General features: G+C 35.2%; 1 protein-coding gene across 1 annotated transcript; it reads right to left on the reverse strand.

Moving 5' to 3' along the window:
• Positions 1 to 1,717: 1,717 nt before the first annotated feature.
• On the reverse strand, positions 1,718 to 14,828 carry LOC128207047 (peroxiredoxin-6-like). The gene is made up of 6 exons (XM_052909860.1): positions 14,581 to 14,828; positions 12,096 to 12,252; positions 11,105 to 11,242; positions 10,119 to 10,192; positions 4,541 to 4,613; positions 1,718 to 2,522 (listed from the first exon to the last, which is right to left on the reverse strand). The coding sequence occupies exons 1-6, from the start codon at positions 14,691 to 14,693 to the stop codon at positions 2,385 to 2,387; spliced, it is 693 nt and encodes a 230-aa protein (XP_052765820.1). The 5' UTR covers positions 14,694 to 14,828; the 3' UTR covers positions 1,718 to 2,384.
• Between the last annotated feature and the right edge of the window lie 200 nt (positions 14,829 to 15,028).

Raw genomic sequence — 15,028 nt, forward strand, 5'->3', positions numbered from 1 at the left:
TCAAATTTAAAGAAAATGTGTATATGTTTAAACAATAAATTATGGGGGTTTTTTCCATTAAATTGATGTATTTCTGAAACCATTAAGTATTTATATCATATGGCCAATGAGATACTTCAACTGGATTAAGGAAAAGACATAAGATGCTTTATAAATACCATCCCAGTAGCCTAATATTTAATCAAGATACTGCTGTTTAAAGATTCAAAGATCAACGTCAACACTAAACAAGAAATAAAATGATGCATAGCATCAAGTAGGCGCAATAAAATCAAAAGAAAAACGTGCATGTATATAACCAAAAAAGGGTTATTATTTCAATGATAACATGTTGTATGTCCGGTGGACATTATGGTTGATAACATTGTTACAATAGTTTAAGCCCGGAATTATAGATAGTCTGGGGGGTTTTCAAGCTAATCCTCCGGTACAAGCAGAATTATACCAAAAAATACACACACGTTATTTTGGAAACAATAGAGTCAATGGTCTAATACATGAATTTCAACAGCATGAAATTCACCTTTTATTTGTACCGGCATGTTATGTGAATTCCTGGCTTTATATATTGTTTTTGTGAACACATTTTACTCTTATGAGTAAATAGAACAGGGATAAAAATACTTTACTTTAAGAGGGAATTATCTGAAACTCATTCTTTCGAATGACATTTTCAAAACAAACAATTAAGCTCAATGTTAATTTTTCAAAACTCGCTCTTTTGCTGCTCGCCAAAGGAGATAACTGCGTAGGAGTTTAAGAAACATATATGATATTGTAATAGTACCATGTAACCTTCATCTATTTGGGGAAAAGTTAGTATTTAAAATAAAAAAAATAAAAAAAAATATAATCAGGGCTATTATAATTTAAGGTTTCATTATCAATTAAAGTGTATTTTTTTTATAAAATACATTGAACTTATTTAATTATATCATGCAACGTGGAAAATATAGAAAGCATTGTTCTGTAGTTTATGAACTGGTCCCTTAGTACGAGCAATTTCTTGAGTAATATCAAATAAGTTCTGGGCGCCGACTAATTAAAGACATACAACTTTAACGCAAAAACACCAGGTTTTAGCGTCCCCAAGTTCCTCTGTACGAACTTAGAGCTGCTCGTGGTCCCGAGGTAACGCGACCTTGGTTTGACCTGGGACGTAAATAGATTGACCTGTTTTCCCTGTATGTACATTAAGGCACTTGGGTGAGCAGATTTTGAGCATTCGTGCGCACCGTTTAGGGATGGGGCGTACCAGTCCCGTTCTGGTGCTGGCTGCTGTCCAGAGATTACGCAACCTAGGTTTGACCTAGGACGTAATTATACAATTGTCACCCGTCACCTGTCTTCCCATTATCCCCTTTACATATTTCGACGCCCTTCGATTATAAAATATCGATTTTAGCAAAGATTTACATTGTCTGCAGCCGATTGAGCCTCGACAAAGATATTGGCCATATGGAACGCGGCCTTACCTGCATTACAAAATGACGTCGGTGTGGAATTATCATTTTGCATGAATAGTGGCCGTCACATTAATTTGGCTACAAAAGTATTTCTTTGGCGTATACCCAATTGCCCGGTTGGGCATTTTTTCCTCTTTCGAATAACAGATTGTATCTTTTAAAGTACAAGGGAGGAGGTGAATCGAGCCATAATGTAGCCATGTACGCCTGGCCCACTTTTATTAAGTTTGACTCAAATACTACTAACTGAAAAGATTGTTTGGGTTTAATCGGGCTATCAATACAAATTCAACTGATTGTAATATAAAAAACGTTGCGAAATTATATAAAATGAACTTAAAATTGAAGATGTTATCATTTCCCATAAATAGGAACAATTTTACGGCTAATTTGATATTTACTTATATTTCTTTAATATCAACAACTCAACTTTTGCTGCCATTCAATGCAATTTATTTATGTGATAGATATTAAGCTAATCCGCAAGATCAACATTAAGCTTAACAGAGCACAATAGTATTCATAAGCACTTCGATTGCAATAACACTGTAATGAATATGTATATGGATATTAACTGGTCTAATCACAAAACATATCAAAAACATATTATTTCCAATATTGCGTATCTTTATAGTTTCAATAGGGTGGCATTCAATATTCAACCCTACAATAATGTACAGTCTGACATTAGACGTGTATATTGTTCAAAAACCAAGCAAAATTACTTGAATTAAGAATAAACGCTTCAATCTTGAACGCAAAAAATGAGCAGTTGCATAAAACAACCGTTCTCTTACCATTGTTAGATAAATATCAGATTTCAACATTGAATACCACCTATTGTAAACTAAACGTTATGACAGCGTCAAGTTAGTTAATTTGTCAACGCGAGTGGCATACACGATCCTGATACAAGATCTAACTGTCCGAGGGGTCGGGGGTAAACCTCATGTAACCCTTGCCCGAGGGCATTTGGCAGACCTCAACGCCCTTGGGGAACAACTTCTTGGCTTCATCTAGGCTCAGGGACGGGATGACCATGCACTTATCCCCGAGCTGGAAATATATAGGTGTCATTTATACGAGCTAGTACGTAATATAACTACATGTATGTATGTTAACAATGTGTGTTACTTGTATGAATTTCAGGATTGATTGCAATTATTCTTGCTTTTATGCGGTATGAACCCAGTAGGGCATGCGAGCAAATTCTACGAAGCGTGCTTCTTGCCCGCTTGCCCTACTGCGTTCATGAAATATGAATGTGTGTTTTTTTTATATCTTAAAAAATCAACGTGGTTAAATTTACCATCAAGCCATGGGGAAGTTACTCTAAGAGTGCGTCCGCATTTTGAAATAGCCGTCATCGCCCTTGACTCATTAGATTGAATATCGTTGGTTAAATGATGTCTCGTTTATGCAATCAAGGCGCCATATTTTAAAAGAACAATGACGTCATAACTACGCGGGTGTTATACGATATGAACGTCAATATTTACCTAAACAAAGGACTAGGCGAATATTAATTATTCATATTGTTTTCACTGTGTGTCGGTAAATATATAAAGTGCACTAATAATTATAATACAATATAAACAAGAGATGTTTGTCAACCATTATGCCCCCCTGAGCGCCATGTTGTCAGGATTATTTGGACAATTGAATGAAATATGCATAGACCGATATGAAAGCTGACTTGTCACTGACATTGGATGCCGTTGAGGCAGTTTTAAGATTATGACCATTGAAAGTGTGAGGATAGAGTGTGTTATGACCATGACCTTTGACTCTATGACCTCAAAATCCATAGGAGTCATCAGCTGGTCACCAAAAACCTAAATGTCAAGTTTGAGGGCCATGGTTGCAGACATTGTAAAGTTTTAACACAGACACGCTTTTTTCGTTCAAGGTAACTGTGACCTTGACCTTTGACCCGATGACCCCTAAAATCATAAGGGGTCATCTACAGATCAGATGCAACTCCAAGTCAAGTTTGAGGGCCAAGGGTGCAGGCATTGTCGAGTTACCACTCGAAACATTTTCACATTCAAGGTCACTGTGACCTTGACCTTTGGGCCGATAACCCCCAAAACAATAGGGGTCATCTACTGGTCAGGCCCAACCTCCAAGTCAAGTTTGAGGGCCAAGGCATTGTCGAGTTATCACTCGGACAACCTTTAACCATTCAAGGTCACTGTGACCTTGACCTTTGGCCTGATGACCCCCAAAAACAATAGGGGTCAACTACTGGTCAGGCCTAACCTCCAAGTCAAGAATGAGGGCCATGCGTGCAGGCATTGTCGAGTAATCACTTGGACAACCTTTAACCCTTCAAGGTCACTGTGACCTTGACCTTTGGCCCAATGATCCCAAAAAAACAAACGGGTCCAGGCATTGTTGAGTTATCACTCGGACAAGCTTTAAAATTCTTTTAACATTAAAGGTCACTGTGACCTTGACCTTTGACTCGATAAGCCCTAAAATCAATAGGGATCATCTACTGGTCAGGCCAAACCTTCATGTCAAGTTTGATGACCATACGTCCAGGAATTGTTGAGTTATCACTCGGACAAGCTTTGGTCTACCGACGGACCGACTGACCAACCGACCGACCTACCGACCGACCGACCGACCGTGCAAAGCAATATACCCCTCTTCTTCGAATGGGGGCCATAATAAATAACTCACCTTGAACAGATTTCGAAAAATTATGTCGACAACATGTATTTTGTGATACAATCCTTTAACATTCGGAACATTGAGGCAATTTTTCCAACGAAAACAAGCTTGGGTGTACATGGACGGTTAACATTACCAGAAGTGTTTACATTTACATTGAGAAGAGTGTGTATTTATTTCAATTTAGTAGTTAATCTTAATGATTTTCCTCTTGGGAATCATTTTTATGCAATAAAACACTTTACTGGCAATATATTGAAACTTTGCTACACAAAATACATGTTAAAAAACTACAGTTAATTGAAGATGTATGAACTTCTTCCACTAATGTAACGGCATACACACAAGGTTGTTTTCGAAAGTGTTCCGAATGAATCATTTTAAAGCTTACGTACCTTCCAGTTAGCCGGGGTGGCGACTTTCTTTGTGGCTGTTAGCTGCAGTGAGGTCACTACCCTTTTGATCTCACTGAAAAATAATAAATATACATTTCTATCTTGATTTTTGAATTTCACCCATTTATTTTCATTACAGTGAAAGTAACAGTTCAATATATTTTTTTTTTGGTTTTTGTGTTGTCGGGTTGACATATTTTGTCAATGACGTCACCAAATGGAAGTCACGACGTTATGTTTTTCACGGGATTTACCAATTAACGCCAAATAAAATAATTTTAGGTGTTATATATTTTAACACTATTTTTTCATAATTATTTACGGTGTAGGATGAACATTTATTTCCCATGTGATTGCAGAAAGTTATATTTTCACTCATGGCTGCCTGCTTTCTTAGATCACTCCATGAAATAAAGTTCGATCTTACACTGTAATAAAACAAAAAGCCACAAATAAAATATATACAGGGGTTGCTACTCGAGATAATTATAAATCAGTGTAATTTGTCGAGTTATTCATTTTCGCCTCTAGCCATGATGAATTGTAATTAATTAAGCGTACGTGTAATTTATGGCATTTGCTTTATTTCACAAGGCGTGATATTGTGTCCTTGTGCAGCACCCTGTGAAATTCTATGACCTTGTTTACAATGACAATTGTTGTTTTATGATCTCAGATGTGCTTAATTGACACTTATTTGTACAAGTCGATATTAAACGGATTGATCATTAATCCGCAGGAATTTATCGTCCAATCACAAGATAAGGGTCGTGCAATCAAAGCTATTAATGACCAATCGTATTTTTGATGAATATGCATGAAGAATTTATTGCTATCTGAACAATAAATACAAAAACAAATTTGTTTATTTTTTCACTTTTCAATCAAATTTCCATCATTTTGCATCTTGTAATTGTGTTTTGAATTATTGATCGTTAGTCCTGTATCACGACTAGGGAAATATGCCTCCAACATTGATTTCAAGTGTTTGGAAGTATTTCACAAAATCCGAGGATGGTAAAAGTGTCGTGTGTCAACTGTGTAAGGTTAAACTGGTATATTGCGGTGGAACTTCAAATCTTAGAAATCACATGAAAAACAACCCGTATGCAGTCCACCGACTACGCCTTCAAAGTCCATCATGAGGCAGACGTTTTATTTGTGTAGTGTATTTTATTTTTCGTACGATATGTAAACATGTTTAGTTTATTGGTAAATAAAAAAGTACACGCATGTAAATAAATAAAAATCAGATCGTCTTTTCGTCTTCTTATCTTTCCCCCAATTATATCCTTCATTACAAAACACCGCAGAAATTGTAGGTATTGCATTAAATCAAACAATGTAATGAAATAAAATTACAATCGACTATCAAATAATCAAAGCGTCATGAAACCTGCTGATAAATAACAAACTCGAAAGCACGTGGCAGTACCCAAGCAACCACCTCGGCCGAAGTGACTATCAAATTCGCGAGGTGTTTATGTGGAGTTCATCATGAGTTTTATGACGTAAAATGAGCTGTTTTGCTTTGATTATAACATTATTAAGACGGAGAAAGAATGAATGAAAAAGTGAAATTGCCATATGACGAATTATAAATTAAGTGGACAATTATGTCAAATAACAGAAGGTGGGTGACATATAATAGGAAATTTACTTATTATGAAAACAATTTGATACGAGTATCCGGATAGTATTCGAATACTTGATACGAATATCCGGATACCGATTTGGTATCCGGTTTCCATCCCTATTTATTTGCGCATAATACATTATTTAAGACATAAAATGTGATCACGTTTACTTCAATTTTATATAAATAGCCTTTGATGACCGATTGCCTTTTTCACGATTCTCAAAGTTCAAGTCAAGTTGCAGAAGGCGTACGTGACTACATGACCCTAAAATTGTCCATTTTTCAGTACGAAATAAAGCACCTCTGAATGCCCAGAATGCACCAGATTGCACCATGGTTTTCAAAATCCACCCCCTCGGACCCCCAGCACTATTAGGAATCCACATGAATAGAGGACTAGCTACGCCCCTGCATGCTCATGTATATCACTCTATTCGGTTGCAAAAACACAGTAACTGAATAATTGATAAAGTAGATTTAATAGTTATTATCAAAACATTCATAATCAATAAACTGCTTTTAAAGTGATACTCGTATTTATAATCAATGTATTTATAATCAATATAACAAACATAACATTTAAGTGATAAACCTTTAACTACTTACTTAATAATGCATTTATGGAAAATATCAAATACTGATAATAAGACTGTGACCGTGTATTTTATAGCTGAAAACGCACAGCTGTTGAATATAATGTATTTCGCTTCGCCTGATTTAAATAAATAATGTCTTGATTTCTTAATTACTGAAATAAATGTATTGAAACACTTGAAAAATACTGCTTTGTCCATACTTCAAATGACACTCTTATTCAAGATCAATACATACACCTGTAAAACAAACATAAATTTTGAGTGATACACCTTCAACTACATACTAAATAATGCATTTATGGAAAAATATTAATTACTATTAACAATATTATAACTGTGTATTTAATAGCCGAAAACGCAAAAATATTAAATGATTGGTGAATGCTAAAAGATTTACTGCGATTTACTATGGTAGAGATGCCGTGTTTTCTGCACATTTCTTTTAAATTAAACCCGGTATACTTCATAAGAACCATTGATTTCAGCATTTATTCATCCTTTTTTTGAATACTAAAACTATATTGTTTATTGTGGTAATCGTTTTTGGAAGTAAGAGTGCATCTTTAAAGAATACTTTTTCTGTACACTGTATTGAGAGTTCAGTTGGCACGGTTCTAGTCAAGTCATAACGGCCAGAAAGTACTGTCACTTATCCTGTCACTTCTTTTAATTTATCTATTGTTGGCCTAACATCAGATTTCGACCACATTCAACCACTTGACGATATCAGGTAAAGGCAGGTAAACCTGAGCTTTATCTGATATTTCAATCTGAAACGTGTTTCTCAATGACATTGAATAAAAATAGCTTTGAGCATAAATTAGCCTCTATTCAGTTAAGTGCTTTGAGACTACCTTGACGTTAAACGACATTGAAATAAAGTCGCATAGATTACATCTGCTTATTTTTTGGCCTGAAAAAGGCTTGTTTCATGTTACACGACTAAACAATAAGGGGTCAGTGAGAAGGGATTTTTTTAGGGGGGGGGGGGGATACGATTTTTTAAATTTTACTTGTTGTTTTTTTTCGATATATAGCGTGGCCATTTTCAATGATATTTATTAATGTCATAACTTTTCACCTTTTTGATATCATATATCAAAAATATGTAATGGCGTTATTTCTTAATGGCGATGTAATTTATTTTATCCCGCCTCCAACATAAATGACGCAACGCCATTGGTCCAGGAATGGTCACGCGGTGACCCCAAATTTTTCCATATTGGGTCACCAAATTTATATCGTACCAAAATGGCGTCTATTTCCGATTCCAATGAATATTCCAATGAATAAAATGAAACATTTAACTTGTAAACAGGCTGTCGACGTGACATATACATTACGGGGTATGTAGGTGACCCGATATGGGATATACGGGGCGCAGGAAACCATATTCGGGTGAGAGCAAAGCCTACTAATCCCGTAACTTATAATATGACTACATTATTTTATAACAAATCACCATCCCTGATCGATACCACCACCTTTGTAAGGGTCGGGAGTGTTATTCAATATTGGTCTTAATTGGATCTAAGAACGATGTAGCTAATCGGATTACTCGATATAAATAACGGACCTATACAGTGAATAAAGTCAATGATGTATGACCATAAATTTAACTTAAGTTGAATATCGAATACCACCCGGGTCATTGCAAACACGCATTCGTTTAAGAATGGCCTCAAAACTATTTATATCAATAATGATTGAATGAATAACATGCGACAATTTGCATGACCGCAAGCTCAACTCGCTGAATGAGTTTATATTATTTTACGACATTTTGTGGCAATAGAAAGCGGTGAAATCATGATGTTTTAACATTATTTCGTTAAAATGATCACGTTCTTGTATAAAGCATTATTTCGTTAAGAGATTTTTATTCTTGTAAAAAGCAATCTCGCCGTATAATGTCACGTCCTCGGTGAAAATTCCTTTCGGTTAATTAAATTTTATAAAGAAATGAATTTAAATACTAATACTATATCAATAAATGATATACTATAGTTTAATTTTCTGTATTCTTAAACTATTTTAATACATCAGTTGATAATTTTTCGGTGGGATCTTTCGAACAGTAGGATTTAATCTAATCTATAACATATATTATCTTCAAAAATAAACAAATTGTACACTTAAGCATCATAGCCTATTTCTTCACTTGTCCAAAGTTCATTTATGGGTCAAATCTCATTTTCATTACCTGTTCGCTCATGCAAACATTTGTTTTATCTTGTATTTAGTTTCGGTACACTGTAATGTCTGTGCATTCGAAATATGAGTTATATAAATTATGTGACTTGAGCTGGTTTATTGCCAGCATAGATCTTGTTGGTAAAGAAATGCACCACACATTTAATACCATATATTATATGTCAATGGTACATGCCTTTCAAAACAACTATATGATTCATACATTGAATTTAGGATCAGTGGTATTTCAAAATATGATACAACTTTTCACAAACAAGAGTGAACGTTTTACGGTACTAACATGTCTTAGTGGTCAACATTATATTTTGTCCAATAAGAAGGCAGTATTTTTCAAGTTTTTTTTTTCAATTCATTTCTTTCAGTATATAAGCAGTGTGTTGGTTACTTGAAAAATACTGCCTTTTCATCGGATAACGTAAATTATACGGTGATCACTAAACCAGCTTAGTGGTCGATATAACCTTTTGTCTACTAGCCTAGCTTCAATTTAAATCTATAGTAATTCGCCTGATTGAAATAAAAAAAAAATGGCTGACTGCTGGTATATCACAATAAATCTACAACAGATTCGAGAAATATTTCCACCCCATTAGACAAAATATAATTTCGACCACTTATAAGTTATTCAGAATTTAAAGTACATACTTTTATAAACGTAATATTCAAAAACGCACGATGTCATGCATTTTGATTCCTATTCGGTTTGTGACCAAGGTCATGTAAAGACGACAAAAATATACTTTCAGACAAAGCAACTACAAACAAAATTGTTCACCCCATATCAAGCATGTAAGAGCCCCAATAATAAATCATTATTCTTAACAAACACCGAGACAAAGGTTGCAGATTTGAACCGAGGTTTGTGCGTGCATTTATGAAGGCTATTATGCATGTATGAATGGTAGTCGACAGTGAAAACATAGACATAAATTACTTAATGATATCGAAAACATTATAAACTCATTTATTAATGTAATGCACAAAAGGATTAAAAAGAAAACGCTTGTATTTTCTATATTTTTGCCTTTTTAGGACTTCTACTTGAATAAAAAAATGATTGCAGATATTTTATGAATAATGGGTCTGCTTTTTTCTTAAGATAAGATAACAGTTAGTAGGCTTAACTTACTCAAAGTTTCTACCGGTGGTAGCCGGATACAGCATAGACAGCTTCAGTTTGTAGTCTGGTCCGATAATGAAAACCTGAAAAAAGATTGTATTTTTACAAAACATTTTAGAGAAAAAATTCAAGTAACTTAAATGTGAAAATGGCCAATTTTTCAACATGAACAATTTTGAATTCCTCATACAACTTTTCTAATGGTCCGGCAAGTTATGTTATTGCTCGAACAGCTTAAAGCTGCACTCTCACAGATTTACCGTTTTTTACTACCAGCTTTTATTTTTTGTCGTGGAATGAGCAAACCTTTGCGTAAACATTTGCAAACAAGGGAGAAGAGACTGCTGGCAAAAGATCAGATAGCAGATTTCAGGAAAAATGCATAAAACATCAATTTTGAACGTGCCTATTTTTTTCAGCAGTCTTATATGACCGGTTTTCATGCAATTTCGAATAAATTGGCTCGTTCCAAGGCAAAACATAAAAAATTTGTCAAAACGTTCAATCTGTGAGAGTGCAGCTTTAAGCTACGTGCGACACTTACAGTCCGGCAAGTTATGTTACAGCCCGGCAAGTTATGTTATGGATCGAACACCTTAAGCTACGTGCGACACTTACCGCCCGGCAAGTTGTGTTATGGCTCGAACACCTTAAGCTACGTGCGACACTTACAGCCTGGCACGTTATGTTATGGCTCGAACACCTTAAGTTACATGCGACACTTACAGCCCGACAAACTATGTTATGGCTCGAACACCTTAAGCTACATGCGACACTTACAGCCCGACAAACTATGTTATGGCTCGAACACCTTAAGTTACATGCGACACTTACACCCGACAACCTATGTTATGGCTCGAACACCTTAAGTTACATGCGACACTTACAGCCCGGCAAGTTGAGTTATGTTTCGAACACCTTAAGCTACGTGCGACACTTACAGCCCGGCACGTTATGTTATGGCTCGACCACCTTAAGCTACGTGCAACACTTACAGCCCGGCAAGTCAATGGCATCCCAGTTTCCGTCTGCTCATCCGGATCAATCATACCCAGTTGCTTCGCTAGTTCGCGCTTCGGGTCGGAAATGATCGGGAAGCCGAACGCCTTCTGTTTGCTGTAATCCATAACGTCCTGAAAGGAACAAGTTAACTGATGAGTATCAATATAAATCGGAATGGATTCGGTACATAACATAAATTGATTTCAAAGATGTAAACAGTACAAGAGAAAAATAACACCATGCTGCGCTTGGTACCTACGTTGGCAAAGAGGTGACATACTTGTTTTTTTTCTCCCACCTCAGATAAGTAGATCCAATAATTAATCCATGTTAGAAATTCTTATCCTGCCCACGGGCGAAGATAAAATGCCCGTATGGAACTCCTTTTTAATGGTCACCACATTATAATTACCTCCCTTTTTGAAGACTCATCTTTAGCATCATGGAAACCTTGTCTTGTGGAAATGTTTCGAACGCTAATTAAATATTTCTCGCTTCAAATGTCACCATAAAACAGTTTTTACGCATCTTTCAATAAATAATGTTTCACTCTCCTTAGAACTATTTACAGACCGATTTGACTATTAACATAATATAAAAACACTGCGCATATATCCATGACAACCACGAATTATCGCATATCATGCGGAATTATTTTCACTAAGCACAAAAGAGTTCCAGCAAAAAATACATTTTTACTTAATTTTGTTTTACTGAGGTGGGAGAAAAAGCATCTACCATAGCCGCTCGTGTAAGATAGATTCATCCCGTTTCCTCGTTTCCGCAAAACACCCTACGCTCGGGTCGGAATGAACCTATCTTACACTCTCGGCCATTGAAGATACTTATAATCTCGTTAAAACGAATGACATATTTATATCGTTCAAACGACCTGCGTATCGTGTATGGATGCTGTTTAATGAGATATTTTAGTCGTTTAAACAAGTTACAGTTATTGCTAGTGCCTCAAGACGAATATCGTACCTTGGACCAGCCCTTGTGTTCCTCCACGCTGTCACATGAGAGGGCGATCACCTTCGTCTTCATCTTGGCGAAATCGTCCACTAACTGGCTAACCATTCCCAGTTCGGTCGTGCATACCGGGGTGAAGTCCCTCGGGTGGGAGAATAGGATCGACCAGCTGGATAAAAATATTGTGTTTTTTTTTAATTTTGAAATATTTATTTCAATTCATTGTATGCATTGCTACTCCAGGGTGCAAACTAACCGAACCATGTTTACAAATGTCGAATAGTCTGCTTCAATATCAATCGGAACATTCCGGTCATTATCCTACATATATACCGAAGCTTGCCGGAAATTGCCGAGTTGTTTCGATTGCCTCGATGTCTACCAATCAAGAGCAAATAGCTGGAGCCGTCACATAGCGATAGATATAGGCAGAAAGAGGCTGACTGAACTGCGAAATTGTTAAATGACAAGAACATAAATCTTAATAAATAAGAATGGGTAGAGTGAGCGTATGGAACAAACCCTTCTGAATAAATAATATATTATTCAGGTGGTCAAGTGAAAGTAAGATGACATGAAGGGAAATCTTAATGATTAAGAATGGGCGGAGTGAGCGCAGCGAACGAGTCTTTCTTAGTCAACACGTAACCCTAACCACACATCATTTTTTTTGCCTTATACAAAATTATGAGTCTGAACGTGAAATACGTACTATTTTATATTTGAACAATGTCGTTTATATACCGGCTCTCATATCGTTAATGTAAGTGTATATATGTAAACTCATGACTTAAACACGCCGCTGGAAATGTGAACATAGCATTTTATAGTTGAAATGCGTTGAAGGTCAGGGACTCGCTCATTTTTTTTGTAAAATGCACTTCTTTTATATGACGAAATAAAGTGTGGCAAACCATTAAGAGAGTTTAAAATAAGATTCTGACGGCTGGAACCCTTAAACCAATGTTGATATATGCTCAAATATTGTCTCTGAAGTCCCAAGAGCTTTAGCAACGTTTTTCAACAAAAAACTTACAGGTTAAATTATCCCCAACCTTATGAAAGAGTCCTTGTGGGCGAACGGTTTTGTTGTCCGGTTTACTATTATTATTGACAATACCGGTGTGAGTACTACCCACTAAAACCAGTTGTTTTTAATACGTTTTTGTATAGTTGTCTGCAAATTCGGCTTCAATGGGTAAACTAATGATAATTTAAGTGTTTTCAGATGCATTACCGTGAAAACACAATGTATTTAATAACATCAGCGAGTGCCTTTGAATAGGAATTATATTTATGTGTGGCCTAGGGCTGGCAGCGATTCAGTAGGACCGTTTAAACACGACAAAATAAATCCAAAAAAAGAAATAATTACGTTTAAGACAAAGGTATGTATTCAACTTGAGTGTTGGCCCATTTAAAGTTGGCATAATAACTCTATTATTCTTAACCAACACCGAGGTAAATGTAAAGGTAACTGTAGTATGTACCGATATTTAAACCACTTGCATCGGATTTTTAAACTCAAATTTTAAATAAAAAAAACCTTATAATTTCAAACAAAAAAAATACAATGCCAGAAATGTAAAATACATTTACGCAAACACTGGCTCATAAAAAGACATAAAATAAAAAAAAAGTTGTCAAAATTGGAAATCTGTGAGAGTGCAGCTTTAAAGATAAAACGTCATTATATGCAGCTTAGACTTCACTATTTTAAGCTATAACTTAATTATATAAAGGTAAAATCCATAATGTGAATTCAAAACACGCCATTATGTAATGCCATTTTAACATCATTTTTTAATTAAAGACAAATCATCGTTATGTAAAGTCAACATATCATTAAAAAAGTCAACGTTTCATAACATCAATATGTACAGTCAAAACATCAGAAAATCATTATGTTAAGTCAGAACATTATTTGTTAAGTAAAAACATCATTATGTTAAGTTGAAACATCATTTTGCTAAGCTGAAACGCCATTTTGGAAGTTGAAATATCATTTAGTAAAGTCAAAACATCATAATGTAATTTAACAGTTGAATCATCATTATGTATGTTAACGCCAGTTTAACAATGTCAGAGTACATGAGCCGCTTTGGTTTTCCATGTTATACATGAAGTATTCATCACAAGTTTCTCTGCATTAGTTATTAAAATCGGTTTAATTTAATATATAAACCCAGCAATTGGTAAAATTTCATCACTGGTTTAACGCTCTGTTCAAATGCTAGTGACAAAATGTACTGTACATGTAGTTTTAGATACTGGGCTATACAGTACATGATATACATGTATAATTGAAAGATTTAGTGATACATGTATTTCTTTAATGTTGACAGGGTCGATACTAACTTTATTTCATATGAAAATGTCTTTACGTTAGTAGTATGCGCTTTAATTTAGAAATCCAACGCAGACATGATATTTCAATTTCAAATATATTAATACATTTCAATTATATAAAACGTAAACAAGTTATATAAAATCGTACCTGTCCTTTCCAATCCATTCATGAAACTTTATTTTCTTTAAGCCATTTGCGGCCGTTTCATCGAAAATTTCCGCCTCAAAATTAGGGAAAACGTCGCCTAAATTAATTCCCATTTTTGTTTGAAATTGTATGCAAGTACACGTGGACACTGGTAAATTTAAACTAAAACTCTGCACGCCTCCCTGTATCGTTTGTGATAAAACGGCAATCTCGTCGACCAGGCACGTTCGCAAGCTTTCCGATATGAGGCCAATACAACCTTGGTTTATTTATGGTTTAACTGTTAAAACAAGCTATAAATGTCGCAATGGAGTACTGAATTATGTTCTTTTTTCTGTAACATTTTTTATGCTATTGTTAAATAGTTTCATGCCTGCGAAACACGTCTTCTGTGTTTATGTAAACAATGCAATTTACATGAGATAGTGTTGATATTACTTTGCTTATA

Source organism: Mya arenaria, chromosome 10 (genome assembly GCF_026914265.1).
Source record: "Mya arenaria isolate MELC-2E11 chromosome 10, ASM2691426v1".
Lineage (NCBI taxonomy): Eukaryota > Metazoa > Mollusca > Bivalvia > Myida > Myidae > Mya > Mya arenaria.